Here is a 22,929-nt window from a genome sequence, read left to right on the forward strand (position 1 = left end):
TGTAGCAACTTAGGTTCTATTAGGAGGGCCAGCAAGAAAATCTCCATTTCTGTTACTCTTCCTTCCTTTTCATAGAGTCATTTTTGCATTTGGCATCATTTTCCTTCTGCTTGAAGAACTTCCTTTAACATTTCTTGTAGAGCAAGTTTGCTGATGGTGAATTATTTCGGCTCTCATATATCTAAAAACCCTTTATTTTGTCTTTGTTTTTGAAACTTTTTTTTTTTTTTTGCTAAATATTGAATTCTAGGTTGAGTTTTTTTTTCTTTCAACACTAGAGAGATATTGCAGCCACTGTTTTTCTGCTTCTGTTGCTTCTGATGAGAAACATGCTGACACCCATACCTTTCTTATTTTATGTTATGTGTCCTCCCTCAACCCCTGCTGTTCTTAAACTTTTCTTTTTCACACTGGTTTTGATCAATTTTATTTGATATGCTTTCTGTAGTTTTCTTTCTGTTTCTTGTGTTTGGGATTCATTGAGCTTCTTGGTTTATAGTTCTCATCCCATTTTGAAAGGTTTTAACCACTGATGCTTCAAATTTTTTTCTGTCGTTTCCTTTCTCCTTTCCTTCTGGGACTCCTATTAGACATATATTAGGTCACTTAAGTTGTCTTCTAGCTTAGTGATACACTGTTAATTTTAAAAAAATCTCTTTTATCTCTGTGTTTCATTGTAGATGGATTATATCATTACATGTTTAAGTTCACTAATCTTATCTTCTGCAATCTCTGCCATGAATCCTTTCCAATGTATGTTTAGTCCAGACATTCTAGTTTTTATTTCTAGATGTTTGATTTAAAAATCTTCTATATCTTTACATATCTTTTTGAAAACATGGAATACAGCTATATTCCATTTTCCTTTTTCCATATTCCATCTGACTATTTTAATGTTCTTGTCTGTTAATTCTAATATCTGTGCCATTTCTGAGTTGACTTCAATTGATTGATGTTTTTCCCCTTATTATGGGTCACATTTTCCTTCTTCTTGGCATGTCAGATAATTTTTAATTGGATTTAAGACATTGTAAGTTTTACATTGTTGGGTACTGGATATTTTTATGTTATATAAATATTCTTGAGCTGTATTCAGGGTTGCAAATAAGCTACTTGGAAATAGTTTGAAACTTTCAGGTTTTGCTTTTCAGATTTGCTAGGAAGAACCCAAGAAATATTTAGTATAGGGCTAATTATTCCTAACTGCTGAGGCAAGACCCTTCTGAGTATACTACCCAACGTCCCATGAATTATGAACTTTTTCCATTTGGCTAATAAGAGCAGGCACTAAAACCAGTCCTCTGTGAGCATTGGGTACTATTGCCTGTAATATTTTCGAGTGGTTCTTTTTCTTGCCTAAAAGCGGTTCCTCCACATTGTGCTAATCAGCACTCTGGTGAATACTTGAAGGGGGTCCTCTGCAGATCTCTGGAGTTCTGCTCAGTGCGGCTTTGCAGTTCAGACCCTCTCTGGTACTCCTGTACTCTCAGCTCCATTTCCTCATTCCAGGGAGTCTCCTGGGCTCTGCCTGGATTTCCCCTCTGCTCATGCCCTGGGAACTCTCAAGGCAGTAAGCTGGGGCAACTGCAGGCCTCATGCCTTCCCTCAGGGATCACTGTCCTTCCTTGTTAATGACAAGTGCCTTGAAAACCATCGTCTAATTTTTTGGCTGTTTCAGATGGGACCGTGAAATTCAGCCCCTATTACTCCATCATGGCCAGATGAGAATATTTAACTGAATCTACATGAGTTTTAAAAATGGCTGGGTGTGGTGGCTCATGCCTATAATCCCAGCACTTTGGGAGGCCGAGGTGGGTGGATCACTTTAGGTCATGGGTTCAAGACCAGCCTGGTCAACATGGTGAAACCCTGTCTCTACAACAAATATAAAAATCAGCTGGGCATGGTGATGAGTGCCTGTAATCCCAGCTACTTGGGAGGCTGAGGCAGGAGAATCACCTGAACCTGGGAGATGGAGGTTGCAATGAGCCGAGATCACACTAGTGGCCTCCAGCCTGGACAACAGAGCAAGACTCCATCTCCAAACAACAACAACAACAACAACAACAACAAAAATGAACCTTGTGTGAGCCCAATTTATTACCTATATAATGATTACATTTTATAGATTATATAATTTTATTCTAATAATGGGAGATGGATGAATCACAGTAAAATGTTTAAGGTAAAACATTTCACTGTTTTTTGGAAATAGTTTTTCAGTGTCAGTTAAAGGGAAACTGTTACCACAAGCTTACTTTATCAAGAATCAGGAAGTTCTATGAGATCAGTATTAGATTAAAACTGTCGTTTTGAGTAGAAGACTACATATTTTAGGTATCCGATTAGAAAACATACTTGTCAGAATTGTCTGGCTGGATTAATTTGCTAATTTGACCTTCTTCATCATTTGATGTGATGCCAGATACTAACAGCACAATTAACTTATCACTAAGCACTCGTATTACTTTAGCGTTTTTTATGTCCTTACTAGCTTTTGCCATAATGCTAGGAAATGCTGTGGTCATTTTAGCTTTTGTAGTGGACAAAAACCTTAGACATCGAAGTAGTTATTTTTTTCTTAACTTGGCCATCTCTGACTTCTTTGTGGGTAAGTTATATGTCTTTATTTAAGATAATCTTTTCTGATTTTAATTTATCTCTAAAACCTTAAAATAAGCTTTTGTTATTTCAGGGGACTGTATATGGTGGGGGAAAAATAAACCCAAAAAGTTTAAGTATTAATATTTGGAGGGGGCTATATGGCACTGTAAGGGAATGTTATACATATGTAAATCAGTGTGGCAGGGGAATTTTCAGCTGAAAACAGTTTATTTTCTTTTTATAGAATAAAGATAAGTCCAGAACAGCTCCAAAATTTTAATGTAAGAGTTACTTGTTTCTGGTGCTATTTTCCTCGTATGTTTAGACTTATAAGTATTCCTCTTCAAGTAAATATGGTTTTCTCGGTATCACAATGTTGGAGTAATAAGAAATTATGTATATGCTAGTAACCAGTACAATCAGAAAATAGCATTTCAGATTGAATAATATGTTTAATAGTATTAATTTAATGATGTGGCATAGAATTTTGTAAAATATACCCAACCGTAAAGTACCTTGCATATAATATCACAGCATTATATCATCGTTAAGAGACCATAGAAATCAAACAACTTTCTTTGAAAACGTGCACTTTATAATTTTTCACTGCCTGATGATTATTATTTTTAAACAAGGCTTATCATGATAAGTAGATGTACAGAAATGTCAGCTGATGATATTGTTTTATAGGAGTTTCCAGTATAATTTAATCTGGCATATTCAGATTATTTTTGTTTATAACTACATAAAGCTTACATTTAGTTAAAATGAAATAAACACATAAAATACTTAGTTCATTCCCTGGAATACAGTGGTCACTCAAGAAATGTTAGTTCCTTTTTTTTTTTATTTTAATTTTTCTGCAGCTATGGGTCAACGCCGATCTAGGTCACAAATGTTAGTATAGTATCTAGCCTGTATAATACTGCTAGGCATGCAAGCACTATTAGGTAATCAAGGGATCTATAGAAGATTAGGTTAGTCTCTTCCGGTAAGGTTTTGATGAGAAGAGTGGACAAGAGACGTTCGGAAATGACTATAGCAGTATAGAGTAACCCGAGACCCCACCAAGACCTAACAAGTGCTATAGTCACTTGGAGGAGGCATAAAGCACGTTTAGTTAGCGAATAAAGGCATTTAACATGAACTTTGAAGGATGGATAGAAATTCCATAGTCAGAGATAGGGCGAAGGATTCTTTGCTCCAAGAATGAGCAAAGGCATGCTGGTAGAAAATCATTGCGCTTATCTTCCTAAGGGTGAGCTTCGAGCTGGCTGGTGTGCAGATGGGTGCAGGGGAGCCGTAGAGATGAAGCTGAAATCTGTAAAGTGAGGGCCTTTAAATACCAGCGTGAGTGTGGAGTGGAGTTTATTTGGCAGGCCTTGTGGAGATTTAAGGATTTTAAAATAGGTGAGTGGTTGAACAGATCAAAGCTTTACTTTAGAGGCATCGGAAGAGCCATAGGAAGTGGGGAAACTGGAGTGTGTGGTGACACGGTTTCAGAGACCATCCTGCAGCAATCTAGGCAGAAATCATGTAGTTAGGACCTCAGCTAGGATGGCTGGGGACAGCAGGCAGAGCGGCTAAGGCGGGGTGGGGGCGGGGGAGGGCGGCATCGGACAGGAAAAGAGAAAGCTGAGTTAAAGATGGGGTTTCTGAGACTAAGAACAGTATGGAGCTCTTCAATGACACAGGAAGTATGTGGGCAGGGCGGCTCTGTTTCTGATGTTGCATTGAAAGTTCTGGAGAAAAATTCTAGTTTGGGAGATTGATTTAGGAGTCATGGCATAGAAATGACAGATAAAGGCAGCTAACCCATAAAGAAGTATTGAAAAAATGCACTGTCTCCCCATTTGTTTCCTCAATTCTGTCCCTTCAGGTAACCAACATTTGCTGCTTGATGTAGATCCTTCCACATCATTCTCTGTGCTCCCATAAACATGTACAAATATACGAGTTTATTTATGTGAACATAGAGAAGGTTCCACTGTAAATACATGTATCCTTCACTTCTTCCTTCTTCACAGGATCCTGTGACTTTTAGATGACAGTCAGCACTTAAAATAGATGAAGTGTTTTTACTAACCCAAAGGGAGTGAGGTCCCGACTGCCCCAGTTTTAGGGTGGGACAGGTGAGACAGCTGAGAGAGCCTGGGGCCTGAAGCTTTTGAATAAAGATGGTTCTAGGTAAAAATGTCTCCACGTCTGGCCCAAGGCCGGCCTCATGGCAGTCCCACCCTCAAGGGCTTGAGCTCGTCTTTGGAAAATAGCTCTGCAGATGTAGTTATTCAGCAGTCCTGGTGGTCTCCTCCATCAGCAGGTGGGTGAAGAAATAATTCTGATCATTTCTTTTGCTCCTGATTAAAGGAGTTGGGTGCAGGTCAGAGTCTCCATTCATCTGCCTGCCGGCCTCATCCCTCACATCTCCCCTGCCCCCTGCCAGCTTCATGCTGAGGTCTGCATGTTTAACGCAGGGCTCACCATGACACAGCCTCGGGAGCATTCTGTAATAGGATTCAAGTTTGCTGCCAATGCTGTTCTTTCTTCTTTGCCATGCTGGGAAGAAAACCTTTTGTCTCTGAGCCGGGAAGAAGGCGTGGAGGCGGTGAGCGTGCAGGGTAGAACGCGTGAGAGGTTTTCTACAGCTGTAAGCCATTGATTCTTAACATTTGGGGTCATGAGATCCAGAGCTCCAGAGCCGTGTGACAATGGCAGGGCAGATTAGACCCTCACATGTGCTTGGAACTGTGGCTTTGCTGGCTGAATGCCCTCTTCCCCCAGGTTTCAGAATTGGCCCTCTGCGTATAATCTAAATTTGTGGCACCTGAGTTGCTAGCGTCTCAGGCTGAATTTACTGTTGAAAGCAAAGATTTACTGAGGAAAAATTCTAGTACTAGCTATACCGGATGTTATATAAATATACATCATCTGTACACTAGTCTGGGAAACACGTACTATCTGTATCTACATCAATATCTATAAAAGTGTTGCCATGTGACCAGTCTTTCCATTTATGGGTACTTTCTTCTCATCCCCATGTTGCGCTGGCATTTGTGGCCTGCATGACCATGTGTCAGACGGCTGGACAGGATCTTCAGCAGATAAGCGTGGTTGCTGCTATCAGAGCCTGAACCAAGTGTTCAGGATGGCAAAGTTTATCTTGACACCTGTATGCCCGAGTTCAGGACTCTTTCCTGGCCTTCTGTATTCATCTGCTCAGGCTGCTGTAACAAAATACCCTAGACTGGGTGGCTTAAACAACTGACATTTATTTTCTCATCCTTCTGGAGCCGGGGACATTCCAGATCAAGATTCTGGCCAATTTTGGTTTCTGATGAGGGCTCTCTTTCTGGCTTGGAGACGGCTGCCATCTACCTGCGTCCTCACGAGGCCTTTCTCTGAGTGTGCACAGAGAGAGTGAACTCTCTGTTGTCTCTTCTTATAAGGACACTATTGGATCAGGGCCCCACTCTTATGAACCCTTTTACCCTTAATTTTGTCCTTAAAGGTCTTAGTTCCAAATAAAGCCACATTGGGGGTTAGGGCTCCAACATGTGAGTTTGGGGAGGGCACATACACATTCAGGCCATAACACCCTCTGTGCACTCACCATCATCCACACATTCCTCTGGTGTCCCAAAGGATTTACTTGGGGATTTTAGCTCCTCCCATCTTTTGATTGCCTTTTCTCATGGAAGATGTAGCTTCTTAGCTGGTTTAGAAAGAAGGGATGATGTCAAATGGGTGGCAATTTTAAAGCAAACTGGGCTTCTTCATCCTCATCTATTTGTTCATCCAACAATTATTTCTTTTGAAGCAGGCACTTTCGAGGTGCTGGGGATAAAGCAGTAAAAATACAGGGGAAAATCCCTGCCCTCATGATGATTCTATTTCTAATGGATGCAGGGGCATGGAGACAGACAATAAACAAGAAAAATAACTGAGTCAAATTATATAGTATTTTAGAGGCTGATAATTGCTACTGGAAAAAAAAAAAAAAAAAACTCAGAGAGGAGGGAAAGGGAGTGTGCTGGGAGTAGGGCTGCAATTTTAAACCCTGGAGCTAGAATTTACTTAGAAAGACACATTTGAAGGCTGGGCGCAGTGGCTCACACCTGTAATCCCAGCACTTTGGGAGGCTGAGGCGGGCAGATCAGTTGAGGACAGGAGTTCGAGACCAGCCTGGTCAATATGGTGAAACTCCATCTCTACTAAAAACACAAAAATTAGCTGGGTATGGTGGCACATGCCTGTAATCCCAGTTACTCAGGAGGCTGAGGCAGGAGAATCACTTGAACCCAGGAGGTGGAGGTTACAGTGAGTCGAGATCATGCTATTGCACTCTGGCTTTGATAACAAAGCCAGACTGTGTCAACAAACAAACAAAACAAAAAAGAAAGACATTTGAGCAAACAGAAGGCGCCCTTGGGGAAAAGCATTTCACGCCAAGGAACAGCAGGTGCACAGGATCTGAGGCAGAAGGGTGGGTGGTGCACTGGAGGCCAGAGGGGCTGGGGTGGAGTGATGAGGGGTGAGAAGTAGGAGTGGGACTGGGAGGTGGGGCATATATTTGTTTTCTTTTACTTTTGTCTTAATCTTTTCAAGAAACTGGCTCTTGTTTACTTATCAGCTCCATTTCACCCAAAAACACAATTCCCGAATCGAAGGTGTAGAGACACTTCGGAGTAGGTATATGAGAGAAATAGTTCAGATTCAGTTTCTTTGCATCTCGTTCGGAATGAGCCACAGACATCTCTGTTGCTCAACAAGACAGAGGAACTGAGCATGACACAAGTACGGAAGCGTTACCTAGAATGCCGGGTGACAGCACAGCGGGGGTTACGAAAACCAAAGACATATCCTAGGGCCTGTTTCCAGCAGCTCCTAGGCTTTCGAACACACTCTTCCTCTTTTGTGTAAATGAGAAAGTGTGTGACAAAGAGTATTTACCTCCCACCCCCTGCCCTGAACTCTTAGTCAGTGGTGACTAGAATGCGTTACTAGTATCTTTCTTCTTTCTCATTCTGTGGAAGAAATGAGTTCCAGTGTTGAAAATACTCATGTTGGGAACATTGGAAGCCACAACCGCGGGCTGAAATATAATAAATGTCTCTGTTTGGGGGATACTTTGATTTACCTCAAGTGGACCTGGTGACCTACATTATTTTATTTATTTATTTATTTTGAGGCAGGGTCTCACTCTGTCACCCAGACTGGAGTGCAGTGGTATGATCATGGCTCACTCCAGCCTTGACCTCCCTGGCTCAAGTGATCCTCCTGCCTCAACCTCCTGGTTAGCTGGAACTATAGGCATGTGCCACCATGTCCAGCTAATTTTTTTTTTTTTTGGTAGAAATAGGATTTTGCCATGTTGCCCAGGCTGGTCTCCACCTCCTGGGCTCAAGTGATCTACCTGCCTCAGCCTTCCAAGGTGCTGGGATTATAGGCATGAGCCACCACTCTCAGCCAGTGACCTATTTTATACCATAGACATACACACACACACCCTGGAGATGAAAGACACCCTAAGGAAGTTTGCTTATCTTTAAAAATATAATTGAAACATGAAACAAACAGGTTATTTGAACTACATATAAGAACTGACCACGCAACTCTTCATCTCTACGGTGTCTTGTCTTTCATTTTTGTATGTAACCTAGGGACAGAATACTAGGGTCTAGCGCTACCTTCCACTGGTTCTGAAACCATGCCATTATAGCCTCATGTGGTCTTGTTTTTGGAGAATGCAGGCTTTCCTTCTTCCTTCCCTTTTCCTTTATCTTTACTATTCTTAATAATAGACTAATTTAGTTCTCATAAAAAAATGGGAATTCCTGAAAGTATCTGATACATTTGAAGTGACTCAACAAAGTAAGATTTCATCTGAGCTTCCACTTAATAGATCATATTCTTAGCAACTAATCACACTTGTCTGAAATGCGAATGCAATTAAAAACCCCTAAAAGCTAAAGGAAAGGGAACCTTATTTCGTCACTTTTCAGTTAAGCAGTTTCTGTGCTGGGCTGAATCACTGTGATAGAGCTTATCTATTTGTTCACACAGTGAAGAGTTGTAGGTAAAGTCAGAGGTTCTGATATCACAATCCCTGGTTTCACATGCAATCTTCTCCACTTGCTAGTTGAGTGGACCTTGGTCTAATTTTCTCTTTTCTGAGCTTCAGGTTCTTTAACTGTTAACTCAGCATGGTCCCTTCCTCACAAACTTTCTATGAAGATGAAATGAGGTAACATTTGCAATGCACACAGCACAGGGTCTACCACATGGTAATTGCATAAAACATATTAACTGTTATTAATTTAAGTGAAATGTACAAGTCATTGGCCAGCTCTAGAGGTTGCAGGAAATACGAACATTGATTTGTGATACGGCCTTCATCCTCAGGAGAGACAGACAAAAAAGATGACTATGATATAAAAGTAGAATGTGGTTAATGCATGAGAGAGGGAAAGATGAGCAAAGAACCAGGAAAATGCAGAGGACAGAGGAGTCACTTCTACTGAGGAAGCTCCAAGAAAGAGTACATGGAGGAGGTCACTTTTTGGCCTCAGTGAAAAATAAGAAGGAAGTGAATTGACTTTTTACTTATTTTTTATTTTTATTTTTTTGAGACAGAGTCTTGCTCTGTCACCCAGGATGGAGTGCAGTGGCACAATCTCAGTTGACTGCAACCTCCACCTCCCGGGGTCAAGTGATTCTACTGCCTCAGCCTCCAGAATGGCTGGGATTACAGGCGTGTGCCACCACGCCCAGCTAATTTTTGTATTTTTAGTAGAGATGAGATTTCACCATGTTGGGCAGGCTGGTCTTGAACTCCTGACCTCAGGTGATCCACCCACCTCAGCCTCCCAAAGGGCTGGGACTACAGGTGTGGGCCACCATGCCTGGCTTGAATTGACTTTTTAGTAGAAGACAGGTGGACATTTTAGGAAGAAAGAATGATGTTGGCAGAGAAAAAAGAGATGTGAAAATGTGCCATATGTTTGGGAGAAGGGTGGTCCATCCTGTTTGGGTTAGAGCATGAAAAAAGTAAAGATGATTTGTGCTGCCTATGGCTAGAAATACAAGACCTGTACTTAATTTGGAAAGTGGAAAGGAGCCATTGAAAGTACAGTCACCCCTTGGTGTCTGTGGGGGTTTGTTCCAGGACTCCCCTTAGATAGCAGAATCCAAGAAAGCTGAAGTCCCTGATATAAAATGCTGTAGTATTTCCATATAACATATGCACATCCCCCCATACGCTTTATTATTTATTATTATTTTTAATAATAGAGATGGGGTTTCACCATGTTGCCCAGGCCAGTTTCGAACTCCCGCCCTCAAGTGATCTGCCCACCTTGGTCTCTCAAAGTGCTGGGATTACAGGCATGAGCTACCCCTCCCGGCCCTTCCCGTATACTTTAAATCATCAGTAGATTATGTATAATACCAAAGACAATGTGAATGCTATGTAAATAGTTGTTATACCGTATTGTTTAGAGAATAATGACCAGAAGTCATTACTATTAGTCAAAGTCTGTATGTGTCCGGTACAGATGCACTTTTTTTCCTAATATTTTCTGTCCGTGGTTGGTTGAATCCACAGATGTAGAATTCACGGATAAGGAGGGCCCGCTGTGCAACGTTCATGACCCCTCTTATAAAAATGGCATTTAAGGAGTGTGTAGAAAATCAGTCCTGAGCTGCTTGATGAAGTACCATGAATTTTTAAATTACAGCCAAAGCATTTGTAGTGAATTCAGATATGTCATGGTGTTGTGTAGCCATTAAAACATGCCCATTTGTGTTCATTGATGTGTGCTATTTTTTTACACTTATGTTTTCCTTGTGCAGGTGTGATCTCCATTCCTCTGTACATCCCTCACACGCTGTTCGAATGGGATTTTGGAAAGGAAATCTGTGTATTTTGGCTCACTACTGACTATCTTTTATGTACAGCATCTGTATACAACATTGTCCTCATCAGCTATGATCGATACCTGTCAGTCTCAAACGCTGTAAGTCAAAACATTAATTTATCCCCCTTGGAAGATTGTGTGAATGTACATATGGGTCCCCAGGCAAAAATTCTTTTAAGCCTAATTTTTAATTGAATCGACAGGCCTTAGAGGAGCCCTATCCTTTAGTTTAGAGGAGCCCTATCCTTTAGTTGTCTGGCATAGAGGTCTTGCTGGTTGTTAGTTGTGTGATTTGGATAATTCACTCACCTATGTGCCACTAAAATGGGAAGGAATCAAAGAAAACCCAAGGCAAGTTGTCTCCACTGGTATATTGAGTCTATAGTAGACTGGATAGACATGACATTCATGACAGGTTTATGGGTTCTACTCCACAGACATATTGAGACCTGAATCTATTCCTCGGAATAGAACTTGGAGGGCAGTAGAAAGAATGCCATACTTTGAAATGTGATGAGAAAATCAATTCTGAATGGCCAAAGGAAAAGACAGTATATAGGGAAGCTACAGTTTACACAGTGGGACCAGCCAGAAAGATCAAGTTCTCGTGCCATTTTAGAACCTGTGCCAAGAAAGCTGGAACTTACTCAAGATTTGGAATAGCCTCATCTGCGAGTTAGTGAAATTCTTAAGTCATACTAAATTTCTCAGCAATGGATCAAAAGACAAAATAAGGTTGAAGTAAGGATAAGGGGGCCACAGAAATATGGGGCAGTGATCTGAAACCTTTGAGGCCTAGATGGGAAACTTCCTTCACTCCCGTCTCAGGGACCCAGCTCTTTGGGGGACTGCTGTGTGACAGGCATTTTGCTAAGTCCTGGGATACAGAAGTGAATATGCAGAGTTTCTATTTTATTTTTCTTTCCAACTTTTGTTTTGGCTTCAGGGGGTACGTGTGCAGGTTTGTTATGTGAGTATGAGTAAGCCGAGTGTCACGGGGGTGTTGGTGTAGAGATTTTTTTGTCACCAGGGTAATGAGCGTAGTATCTGATCGGTAGCTTTTTGATCCTCTCCCTCCTCCCACCCACCACCCTCAGGTAGGCCCTGGTATCTGTTGTTTCTTTTTTTATGTGAGTCTCTATTTTCGATGAGCATAGTCATCTACGTGGAGGCAGATCCAGAAACAAGTCGGTTCAGTACAATGGACTAAGTGCTGTCCTGGGGTGTTGAGAGGACAGTGACAGCTCTAGCTTGGGACGATTGTGCAGCTGGAGGTTGACAGGATTGGAAGGTGTATTAGATCAGGCAAAGATAAACTGCTGTGACAAAGAGTCTCCAAAATGTGGAGGCTTAAGCAAGATAAAAGTTTATTTTCCTCTCACATAACAGTCCATGAAAGAGTGGATTCTCTGCTCCAGGAACTCGCCCAGGAACGCTGCTGGCAGGTGGCTCTGCACCCTTTAGGGCAGGGACTGGCAAACCTTCATGATCAAGAGCCAGACAGCAAATAATTTTGGCTTTGTAGAACCTACTGTTTCTGTTGCAACTGCTCAAATATACCATTGTAGCCCCCAAACAGCCATAGATGATATATAAAAAAATGTACTTGGCTTTGTTCCAATAAAACTTTATTTGCCCAAACAGGTGGTGGGCCACATTTCTTTCTTTCTTTCTTTCTTTCTTTTTTTTTTTTTTTTTTTTTGAGACAGGGTCTCGCTGTGCCACCCAGGCTGGAGTGCAATGGCATGATCTTGTCTCACTGCACTGCAACATCTGCCTCCCAGGTTCAAGTGATCCTCCTGCCTCAGCCTCCTGAGTAGCTGGGATTATAGGCATGCAACACCATGCCTGGCTAATTTTTGTGTTTTTAGTAGAGATGGGGTTTCACCGTGTTGGCCAGGCTGATTTTGTGCTCCTGATCTCAGGTGATCCACTCGCCTCTGCCTCCCAACGTGCTGGGATTACAGGCATGAGCCACTGCACCTGGCCCATATTTGTTTCACGGACAGTAGTTTTCTGGCCTCTGCTGTAGGCCATTCTCCTCCTCTGCATGGTCAAAGTCAGGTTGTTGTCATATTAGGTTCTGGACAGGAAGGAGAAAGGGAAGAAGTCCAGAGCAAGGGATTTTCTTATTTTTTTTTAACCAAGTAGTGCAGAGTCACACAGTCTTTTCCACTTACATTTTATTGGTGAAACTTAGTCACATGGTCCCATCTCGCCACAAAGGAAGCTGGGAAACTCTAGTTGAGCCACCACATAGGAAGGAGGGGAGAATGGATGTGGGAGGACAGCCAGCTATGTCTCCCCCTTAGCATCGCATACTTCATTGGCAGCAGGGTCCACCGCAGTTTGTATTGTATGTGGAGAGTGCAGATCAGCTTGGATAAACAATTCAAATGCCTATAGTCTCATATTTTTCAATCTGCTGGCCTTGACCCATTATTGATTTATGAAATCAATTTAGTGGGTTGTGACCTTTTTTTTTCAATGAAAAAAATATGGAATGAAACAGAATAGAACAGCTGGGCATGGTGACTCACTTCTGTAATCCCAGCACTTTGGGAGGCCAAGGTAAGTGAATCTCTTGAGGTCAGGAGTTCGAGACCAGCCTGGCCAATATGGTGAAACCCCGCTTTCACGCATGTCCTTGTGAGGAGACCACCAAAAAGCTTTGTGTGAGCAATAAAGCTTTTTAATCACCTGGGTGCAGGCGGGTTAAGTCCGAAAAGAGAGTCAGGGAAGGAAGATAGGTGTGGGGCCGTTTTATAGGATTTGGGTAGGTAGTGGAAAATTACAGTCAAAGGGGGTTGTTCTCTGGCTGGCAGGGATGGGGGTCACAAGGTGCTCAGTGGGGGAGCTTTTGAACCAGGATGAGCCAGGAGAAGGAATTTCACAAGGTAATACCATCAGTTAAGGCAGGAACAGGTCATTTTCACTTCTTTTGTGATTCTTATGTTACTTCAGGCCATCTGGATGAATACATACAGGCTTGGGCTCAGAGGCCTGACACCCACCTCTACTAAAAATACAAAAAAATTAGCCTGGTGTGGTGGCGCTTGCCTGTAATCCCAGCTACTTGGGAGGCTGAGGAAGGAGAATTGCTTGAACTTGGGAGGCAGAGGTTGCAGTGAGCTGAGATTGTGCCATTGCACTCCACAAGACTCCATCTCAAAAAAAAAAAAAAAAAAAAGGGAATAGAACAAAATAAAAAATTAGAAAACATCAGAGTATCTTGTACATAATAAAAGTAAATACTGTTTTGTGAATACTTTCATCTGTGTGCTTGGTTATGATATACAATATTATTTTACTTTAGATCACAGTCAAGTATTTGAAAAATAATGCTCTAATTCAGAATCTTTTCCATTTATACTTTCAAATTTTCCTTTCTTTCTGGGTTAACATTTCTTTTTAATCTCCTCTGGATGTTCCTAGGGCTTCCTTCTCTGGATGTCCCAGCTTTTGAATTTACTCTCAGGTTTGTGGGCAGAAAAGGGACATCTTACCCAGTTGGGAAAACTGTTTAGAGGTTACAGACAGATGAGGGATGATGCCCAGAGGGAATGTAGACTTTCTTTTTGTTTTTTGTTTTTATTTTTATTTTTTTATTTCTTTGAGACAGAGTCTGGCTCTGTCGCCCAGGCTGGAGTGCAGTGGCACGATCTCGGCTCAGTGCAAACTCTGCCTCCCGGGTTCAAGCCATTCTTGGACCTCAGCCTTCTGGGTAGCTGAGATTACAGGCACATGCCACCATGCTTGGCTAATTTTTGTATTTTTAGTAGAGATCTGGTTTTGCCATGTTGGCCAGGGTGATTTCGAACTCCTGACCTCAAGTGATCCGCCCCCGTCTGCCTCTCAAAGTTCTAAGATTACAGACATGACTCACCATGCCTGGCCTGTTTTTTGTTTTTAAATCCTAGTCTTGCCTCCAGTAATTCCCCTGGCAATTCAGGCTGCAAACTTGGTGAGGGATATGTTGGCTAGATCCTGGGTCCCCAGTGCACAGCACAGAGTAGAATACATAGGTTTCCACAAGTGAATGTATGGATGCTGGCAGGGGTGCTCAGGTAGACCTTGTACCTCTGTTGGCGAATAGTTCAAATGCAGCCATGTGAAAACAGAAGGAAGCCTTCAAAGACCACTGGGATCCCATAGAAGTAGCAGTGGGGAAGCTGAACTCTTACTGTAGCTGAAAGTACAGGAGACAGTGTGATAGGGGAAAGGGATGGGCGGCCTGAGGAATGGAAATCTGACAATAATTTGGAAAAGAAAAGCCCAGTGCAGGTGGAGCACATGATTACAGTTCTCAGAGAGGTTTTCTGGAGGGGCAGATTCCGTGTGGCTGAAGTCAGAGTTGGGTGGGGAAGGACAGCAGGGCTTCATGGTAGCTGGAGGGAATGGGAATTAAAATGTACAAAAATGGTTTGGTGCAGTCGCTCATGCCTGTAATCCTAGGGCTTTGGAAGGCTGAGGCTGGCAGATCACTTGAGGTCAGGAGTTCAAGACCAGCCTGGCCAACATGGCAAAACAAAGTCTCTACTAAAAATACAAAAATTAGCCAGGCATGGTGGCGGGCGCCTGTAATCCCAGCTACTCAGGAGGCTGAGGCAGGAGAATCATTTGAACCCAGGAGGCGGAGGCTGCAGTGAGCCAAGGTTGCGCCACTGTACTCCAGTCTGGGCAACAGAGTGAGACTCTGTCTCGGGGGGAAAAAAAAAAGTATACAGAATTAAGATAGTAAAAGAAGGGTATTTCTTTACCTGCAAATGAAGAAAGAAACTTGACAGTAAAATCAAGACCACAGGAAATCTCATTGCTGGGAGACTCACTGGGACACTGTGTGTGTTTGCTAGGGCTACCATAACAGGACCACAAACTGGGTTGCTGAAAACAACAGGAATTTATTGTGTCACGGTTCTGGAGGCTAGACATTTGAAATCAAGGTGCCGACAGGGCCATCCTTTCTCGGAAGGCTCCAGGACGTCTTGCTCTGTGCCTGTCTTTTAGCTTCTGGTGTTGCCAGCAACCCCTGGCATTCCTTGGCTTGTAGATGCGTCCCTCCAGTCTTTACCTCTGTTGTAACATGGTGTTGTCTCCCTGGGTCTGTGTCTGTGTCTTTGTTTTCTTATGAGGACATATCGGATAGGGTGACCCCTAATTCAGTATAACCTCATCTTAACTGGATTACATCTGCAAACACCATATTTCCAAATACGGTCACGTTCACAGGTACTGAGGGGTTTAGGACTTCACCATACCTTTTTGCGGGACATAATGTAACCCACAACAGGCACTTAGAATGGTCCTGAAATCCATCTCATTACTAACACTAACAAGTTCTAGTAGGCCGCTTGGCCTCGCCAAAAACACCTGATTGACAGAAGGTGTGAATATTTTATAGAGGCGGGAAAAAAGTAGGGTAAGAGACAGTGTCCTGAATAATGGGCATATTCTGTAGTGGGCAAGAGCTAGGCCACTGTGGGATTTCAGGGACACCACTCCAGCAGCCTGGGTCCAGATTCAAGCAATGCTTGAACTGTCTATCTTTCAAAAATGCTCCCCGGAGATGCGGAGATCAGCATCCTCTTCACAGCTCCTTGGCTGTCCATATCTCAATTGACCTTATGCATAATGGAAGAGAGATCTCTTTCCAACATATTGTGTTATATCATTACCAAGGCTGAGCAGAGCAATTAAACACTAAATGCAGCTTTAGGACCATCTGGGTATTGTTACCATCTTCATAATCATTAGATTTAGTGCAAGAGATGTATTAATTAGTGGCACAGGAAGCAGAAGGCAAAAAAAAAAAAAAAAAAGTTCATTGCATATGAGAGCTTGTGGCCAGCACCATATGCATTTTAGCGTAGCCTCAGAAATACCAGCACTTTGAGAGAAAACAGCAACAACAACAACACAACAAATCCACCTCCCTACAGTAAACAAAAAACAAAACAAAAAAACTTAGTGTTTTTATTTTTAAATTATTAACTAGCTTTTTTTTTTTTTTTTTTTTTTTTTTTACCTCCAGCCAATAGAGGTCTTCTCAGCATATACGATCCATTAAGGAAAGAGTGCTGGGCAATGCTGCACCCCTTTAAAACCTAAGAAACCACTGTAGAACGAGACTTAAAATTTTCAGAAAAAATATGACACAAGAGGTAGAAAAAGGAAGCATGTTCCAATTTCATGGATCCATTCTTTTTTGCCTGTGAGTGAGGAAATCAGAGAAACATGGAACATGAGAGCTGAAAGGAACCTTGAAACCTTACTGATTTTTTTTTTTTTTTTTTTTTGAGACAGAGTCTCGCTCTGTCACGAGACTGGAGTGTAGTGCCTCCATCTCAGCTCACTGCAACTTCTGCCTCCCTGGTTCAAGCTATTCTTGTGCCTCAGCCTCCTGAGAGCTGGGACTACAGGTGCAAGCCACCATGCCTGGCTAATTTTTGTATTTTTAGTGGAGATGGGGTTTCACCATGTTGGCCAGGATGGTCTCGATCTCCTGACCTCGTGATCCGCCCAAAGTGCTGGGATTATAGGCGTGAGCCACTGCACTGGGTCGAAACCGTACTGATTTAAATGAGGTTCAGAGAAGTTGTCTGTTCCAGGTCGTCTTAAAGAGTTCCTTATCCCTCATATAGAGTGATTGATCTTAGGGGTCTTTAGATTGAGAAGACATTATTAAAGATTTCAGGATTGACATAAGGATTGCGGGTCCTGTGGTAGGAGGGCAGTCCTCACTCATAGAATCTCATTTTCCTTTATAGAAGCCTGTCCTTGTGACCAAGGGGAGTTAGAATATTCTTCATCCTTAAAAAAGATGGTGGCACTAGTCACAGTTGTGTCTCTCAAAGTGACTGGTCATCACAGCCTTGACATCGTATTTGTCAGGCGGAAATGCTTGCACAAAGAAGTGATGCGCGTGGGCTAGGTGGGCTCAAGTTTATAATTACAAAACTTCGAGAGGTTAAGACAGGAGGATCACTTGAATCTAGGAGTTCGAGACCAGCATGGACAACATAGTGAGGCATTATCTCTACAAATAACACAAAAATTTAACTGGGTGTGGTGGTGTACATCTGTGGTCCTAGCCACTTGGGAGGCTGAAGCTGGAGGATCACTTGAGCCTAGGCAGTCAAGGCTGCATGCAGTGAGCTGTGATTGTGCCACTGCACTGCAGCCTGGGCAACAGAACGAGACCCTGTCACAAACAAACAAACGAACACCAAGAAGTGACTTGGTAATGCTTAATAGCAATGCAGTATTTATCTGCAGCAGGTTTAAAATTCTTTTTTGGGCTGGGTGCGGTAGCTCAAACCTGTAATCCCAGCACTTTGGGAGGCTGAGGTGGGCAGATCAGCGGAGGTCAGGAGTTTGAGACCAGCCTGGTCAACATGGTGAAACCCCATCTCTACTAAAAATACAAAAATTAGCTGGGTGTGCTAGTAGGCACCTGTAACCCCAGCTATTCAAGGGGCTGAGGCAGGAGAATTGCTTGAACTTGGGAAGTGGTGGTTGCAGTGAGCCGAGATCGCGCCATTGCACTCCTGCCTGGGCGACAAGAGTGAGACTCTGCCTCAAAAAAATAAAATAAAATAAAAACTAAAAAAAAAAATCTTTGTGTCTGTGCTTAATCTTCTCGGTAGTGATGAGAGTCCTTTCTCTTTCTGATTCTACCTTGAAGTCTCAGCAAAAACCACAGAGTAGATTCTTTCTATGTATTGGAATCAGATAAGGCAAGGGCTTTCAAACTTTTTTGACTGTGACTACATTGAGAAATGCATTTGGTGCTGTGATTCAGAGGAACTGCATTTCTCTTGAAATATATGTATCTCTGTTCCCAAAGACATATTGCTTTATTTGATGAAACATTATTAAAGAACACCTACCCTCACTATATGTGATGCATTCTGATATCAACGATTCTATTTCATTAAAAAGATCTGGTCATGCTCAGCCTGCAGATTGAGCAATACTGTGGTAAGGTGCGCCCAACTTCAGTTGTTTGACATTCAGATTAGTGTCAATTAGGAAAACCTGCTTTCTTATTTTACACATTGGCTTTGACATTTGCTATAGCATCAGGGATTTAACCTTGAAGGTTACAGTCTAGTCTTCTCCCCTTGAAACCCATTAAGAAAGTCTGCATCTTGGCCCAGGCTCCTCTGAAGTCAAACCCTCTGTCCTGGTCCACATCATGATACCCAAGTTAGTTAAAGTCTCCATCCTTTGCACATCCCTGAAATTTCTAAGGACTTGTCAGATACTTTATGCATCCCATATACATTCATTATACTGAAAATAATTTGTTTGGTCTCTTCTAGGTGTCTTATAGAACTCAACATACTGGGATCTTGAAGATTGTCACTCTGATGGTGGCCGTTTGGGTGCTGGCCTTCTTAGTGAATGGGCCAATGATTCTAGTTTCAGAGACTTGGAAGGATGAAGGTAGTGAATGTGAACCTGGATTTTTTTCGGAATGGTACATCCTTGCCATCACATCATTCTTGGAGTTCCTGATCCCAGTCATCTTAGTTGCTTATTTCAACATGAATATTTATTGGAGCCTGTGGAAGCGTGATCATCTCAGTAGGTGCCAAAGCCATCCTGGACCGACTGCTGTCTCTTCCAACATCTGTGGACAATCATTCAGATGTGGACTATCTTCAAGGGGATCTCTTTCTGCATCGACAGAAATGCCTGTGTCCCTTCATTCAGAAAGACAGAGGAGAAAGAGCAGTCTCATGTATTCCTTAAGAACCAAGATGAATAGCAATAGAATTGCTTCCAAAATGGGTTCCTTCTCCCAATCAGATTCTGTAGGTCTTCACCAAAGGGAGCATGCTGAACTGCTTAGAGCCAGGAGATTAGCCAAGTCACTGGCCATTCTCTTAGGAGTCTTTGCTGTTTGCTGGGCTCCGTATTCTCTGTTCACAATTGTTCTTTCATTTTACTCCTCAGAGACAGGTTCTAAATCCGTTTGGTACAGAATTGCATTTTGGCTTCAGTGGTTCAATTCCTTTGTCAATCCTCTTTTGTATCCATTGTGTCACAAGCGCTTTCAAAAGGCTTTCTTGAAAATATTTTGTATAAAAAAGCAACTTCTACCGTCAGCACACAGTCGGTCAGTATCTTCTTAAAGACAATTTTCTCACTTCTGTAAATTTTAGTCTCAATCTCACCTAAATGGATTAGGTCTGCCCTTTATCTTGCCCTTTTCATTCTACCAACAGATCTGCACTTTGAAGTCAATGGAAAATTACTCCAGTGAATAATAGCAGTATAATTATGACTTGATAATATTTTTGTAAACTTGTAGTCATAATAGTACTATATTCTTCTTAGTCTTCACCTCTTCCTTGTCTTTTAGATCTTTATATCATGCTGATTACAAAAATCCAGTTTTGTTTTCTATGTTCCATGTATAATACAATCTCAAGTGAATTTCTCTTTTTTATTTTATAGTAACAGGAACTTATCCAGTTTGAAAATCATTCCCTAAAGCATTGCAATAGGAAAAAGAACCTCCTGGCTGGTACTGCCCAACTCTGTTCTGATCAGTGGGTGGGTGAGGTAGGGTTTGAGTTGGCAAGAGCAGGGAACGGGGATGTGCCCAGGTGAGCTCCTGTGTGTGTCCAGATTTTATATTCCTAATCCCAGTAAGGAAGAAAGCGTAGTGTGGGAGAGGAAAGAGTTGATGATGGCAGCTCTCAAAGGTCCTCAGTGAAGTTATTTTGGAGGCCCTGGTGGTCACAGGATCAGAAGGCAAGGGATAGGCAATTGTCACCAATGGCTGAAAGTATGGCTTGTCCCATTTCTTCCTGTTCTCTTCTTCCAGCTTCCACATCAGCTTCCTTTTGTGAGAAAATATGGAAGAGGAAGGCTAAGAGATGCTGAAGGGACTACATGATTTAACTAGATAGACCTCGTGTACAGTCACTGAACTAGTAGATGTCAATAATTATTATTTTTAAAAAATTTTATTTGTTGACTGGTCATGGTGGCTCACGCCTATAATCCCAGCACTTTGGGAGGCCAAGACAGGTGGATCATGAGGTCAGGAGATCTAGACCATCCTGGCCAACATAGTGAAACACCATCTCTACTAAACTACAAAAAATTGGGTGGGTGTGGTGCTGCATGCCTGTAGTCCCAGCTACTCAGGAGGCTGAGGCAGGGGAATCGCTGAATCTGGGAGGCAGAGGTTGCCAGCCTGGCGACAGAGCAAGACTTTGTCTAAAAAACAAAACAAAACAAAACTATTTGTTTAAAACAGCATACAGCATCTTGCTTTGTCTCCCAGGCTGGAGTGTAGCAATGCAATCATAGCTCACTGTGGCCTTGAACTTCTTGGCTCAAGCAATCCTCCTGCCTCGGCCTCCCAAGTATGTAGGACTACAGGTACTCGCCACCACACCTGGATAATTAAAAAATTATTTTTGTAGAGATGAAGTCTCACTGTGTTGCCCAGGTTGGATGTCAATAATTATTAAAAAAAAATTTTTTTTTTAAAGTTTTTTTGAGACAGACTCTTGCTCTGTCACCCAGGCTGGAGTGCAGTAGCGTGATCAGGGGTCACTGCAATCTCTGCCTCCCAGGTTCAAGCAATTCTTGTGCCTAAGCCACCTGAGTAGCTGGGATTACAGGTGCATGCCACCATGCCTGGCTAATTTTGGTATTTTTAGTAGAGACGAGGTTTTGCCATGTTGGCCAAGCTGGAATTTTTTTTTTATTTTGATAAGACAGGGTCTTGCCATGTTGGTCAGCCTGGTCTCAAACTCCTGGGCTGAAACAACCCTCCCACCTTGGCCTCCCAAAGTGCCTGGATTATGGGCACAAGCCACCACAATAATTATTGCCTGGATGTCAATTATTATTTTAAAATGTTTTTGTATTTATTTAATGTTTTTAATGCATGTGCCCAATATTTTACATTGCACTGCTCAGAGATATTCCTTTATTATGTAGTTAGTATAGATTATACTTTACAGACGATTCACATTTTATTAGTTTGGTAATGTTTTGTCCTTTTAAAAAATTTTCTTTTGAGATGGGGTCTTGCTCTATTGCCCCTGCAGGAGTGCAGTGGCATGCTCTCAGCTCACTGCAGCCTTGACTGCCTGGGCTCCAGCAATCCTCCTACTTCAGCCTCTGGAGTGGCTAGGACCATAGGCACTTGCCACCACACCCCACTAAAAAGATTTTAAATTGTTCTCTTTCTTGTAATGTTCTCTGCCTGTCTTTGTCACAAAATTTCATTTTTCTCATAGTTAATTTCATCTCTCCAATAAGATTTTAATGGTTTTTCTTTTATAACTTTGCAGTTCTTACACCGTTTAGTCATTTTCATGTTTCTTAGAAACTTTAAACCTTTGATTAACTTCAAACATTAAAATACAAAAGTCTTTTAAGTACATGAGTGCTTAGAAATGTACATAATGTTTATATACCCTTATGCCTTATTAAAGTTCAATATGAGAAATATGTGTTTAACGTTCAATAATAATTTGAAAAATTTGAGAAGTAAACTCTCATAAATGCACACATTTTTATAAACTTGCTACTTGTGTGCTGTTGATTTTAACATTTATATAAATTACTAGTTGTGGATTTCAAGTGATCACTGGGGGCTTGAACGTTCATGGAATGGAGTGGTCCTATGAAAACGTTTCCCAGTTGAACCTCAGGGGGGTGCATGCCCAACAATTCACATGTATTTTCTAAAGTATTTATAAAATAGAATATATATTGTATTTCATTCCATCTAAGATGCTGTCAAGATAAGACATATTGTTATTTTATTTACTATATTAGTCTGTTTTCACACTGCTGATAAAGGCATACTCAAGACTGGGAAGAAAAAGAGGTTTAATGGACTTACAGCTCCACATGGCTGGGGAGGCCTCACAATCATGGTGGAAGGCAAGGAGGAGCAGGTCACTTCTTACATGGATGGCGGCAGGCAAGGAGAGGGAGCTTGTGCAGGGAAACTCCCATTTTTAAAACCATCAGATCTTGTGAGACTGTTTCACTATCACCAGAACAGCACAGAAAAGACCCACTGCCATAATCCAATCACCTCCCATCTGGTTCCTCCCACAACACATGGGAATTATGGGAGTTACAATTCAAGATGAGATTTGGGTGGGGACACAGCCAAACCATATCATTTATCATTATGAAAGAGAAAATGCTGCAAATTGTCTGATATAATACTTTAAAAAAATCACATTGACAGTAAGCTTCATTCTGATTTTAGAGTTGAAATGTGGACAATCTGCATCTTAGAAGTGATGAAGTATGATGTGTGTGTGATAAGTGAACTGAATGTGGCTAATCCTCTATGAAACAAGAGTTTGAAAAATAAATCCTATGATGGTACATGCATATCTTCATTAAACAAGTGTTT

At 41.9% G+C, this 22,929-nt stretch overlaps 2 protein-coding genes across 2 annotated transcripts in view; both read left to right on the plus strand.

Moving 5' to 3' along the window:
- Positions 1-22,062, plus strand: part of IMPACT (impact RWD domain protein) — a 66,629-nt gene extending 44,567 nt beyond the window's left edge. The window contains exons 12-13 of the transcript XR_002518649.2: positions 10,456-10,619; positions 18,845-22,062. The gene's annotated coding sequence lies outside the window, so the exon portion shown is untranslated. The remainder of the gene's footprint in view (positions 1-10,455; positions 10,620-18,844) is intronic.
- HRH4 (histamine receptor H4) lies at positions 1,986-22,062 on the plus strand. The gene is made up of 3 exons (XM_003914247.5): positions 1,986-2,611; positions 10,456-10,619; positions 18,845-22,062. The coding sequence occupies exons 1-3, from the start codon at positions 2,419-2,421 to the stop codon at positions 19,658-19,660; spliced, it is 1,173 nt and encodes a 390-aa protein (XP_003914296.3). The 5' UTR covers positions 1,986-2,418; the 3' UTR covers positions 19,661-22,062.
- Positions 22,063-22,929: the final 867 nt, after the last annotated feature.

Source organism: Papio anubis, chromosome 19 (genome assembly GCF_008728515.1).
Source record: "Papio anubis isolate 15944 chromosome 19, Panubis1.0, whole genome shotgun sequence".
In the NCBI taxonomy this organism is placed as follows: Eukaryota; Metazoa; Chordata; class Mammalia; order Primates; family Cercopithecidae; genus Papio; species Papio anubis.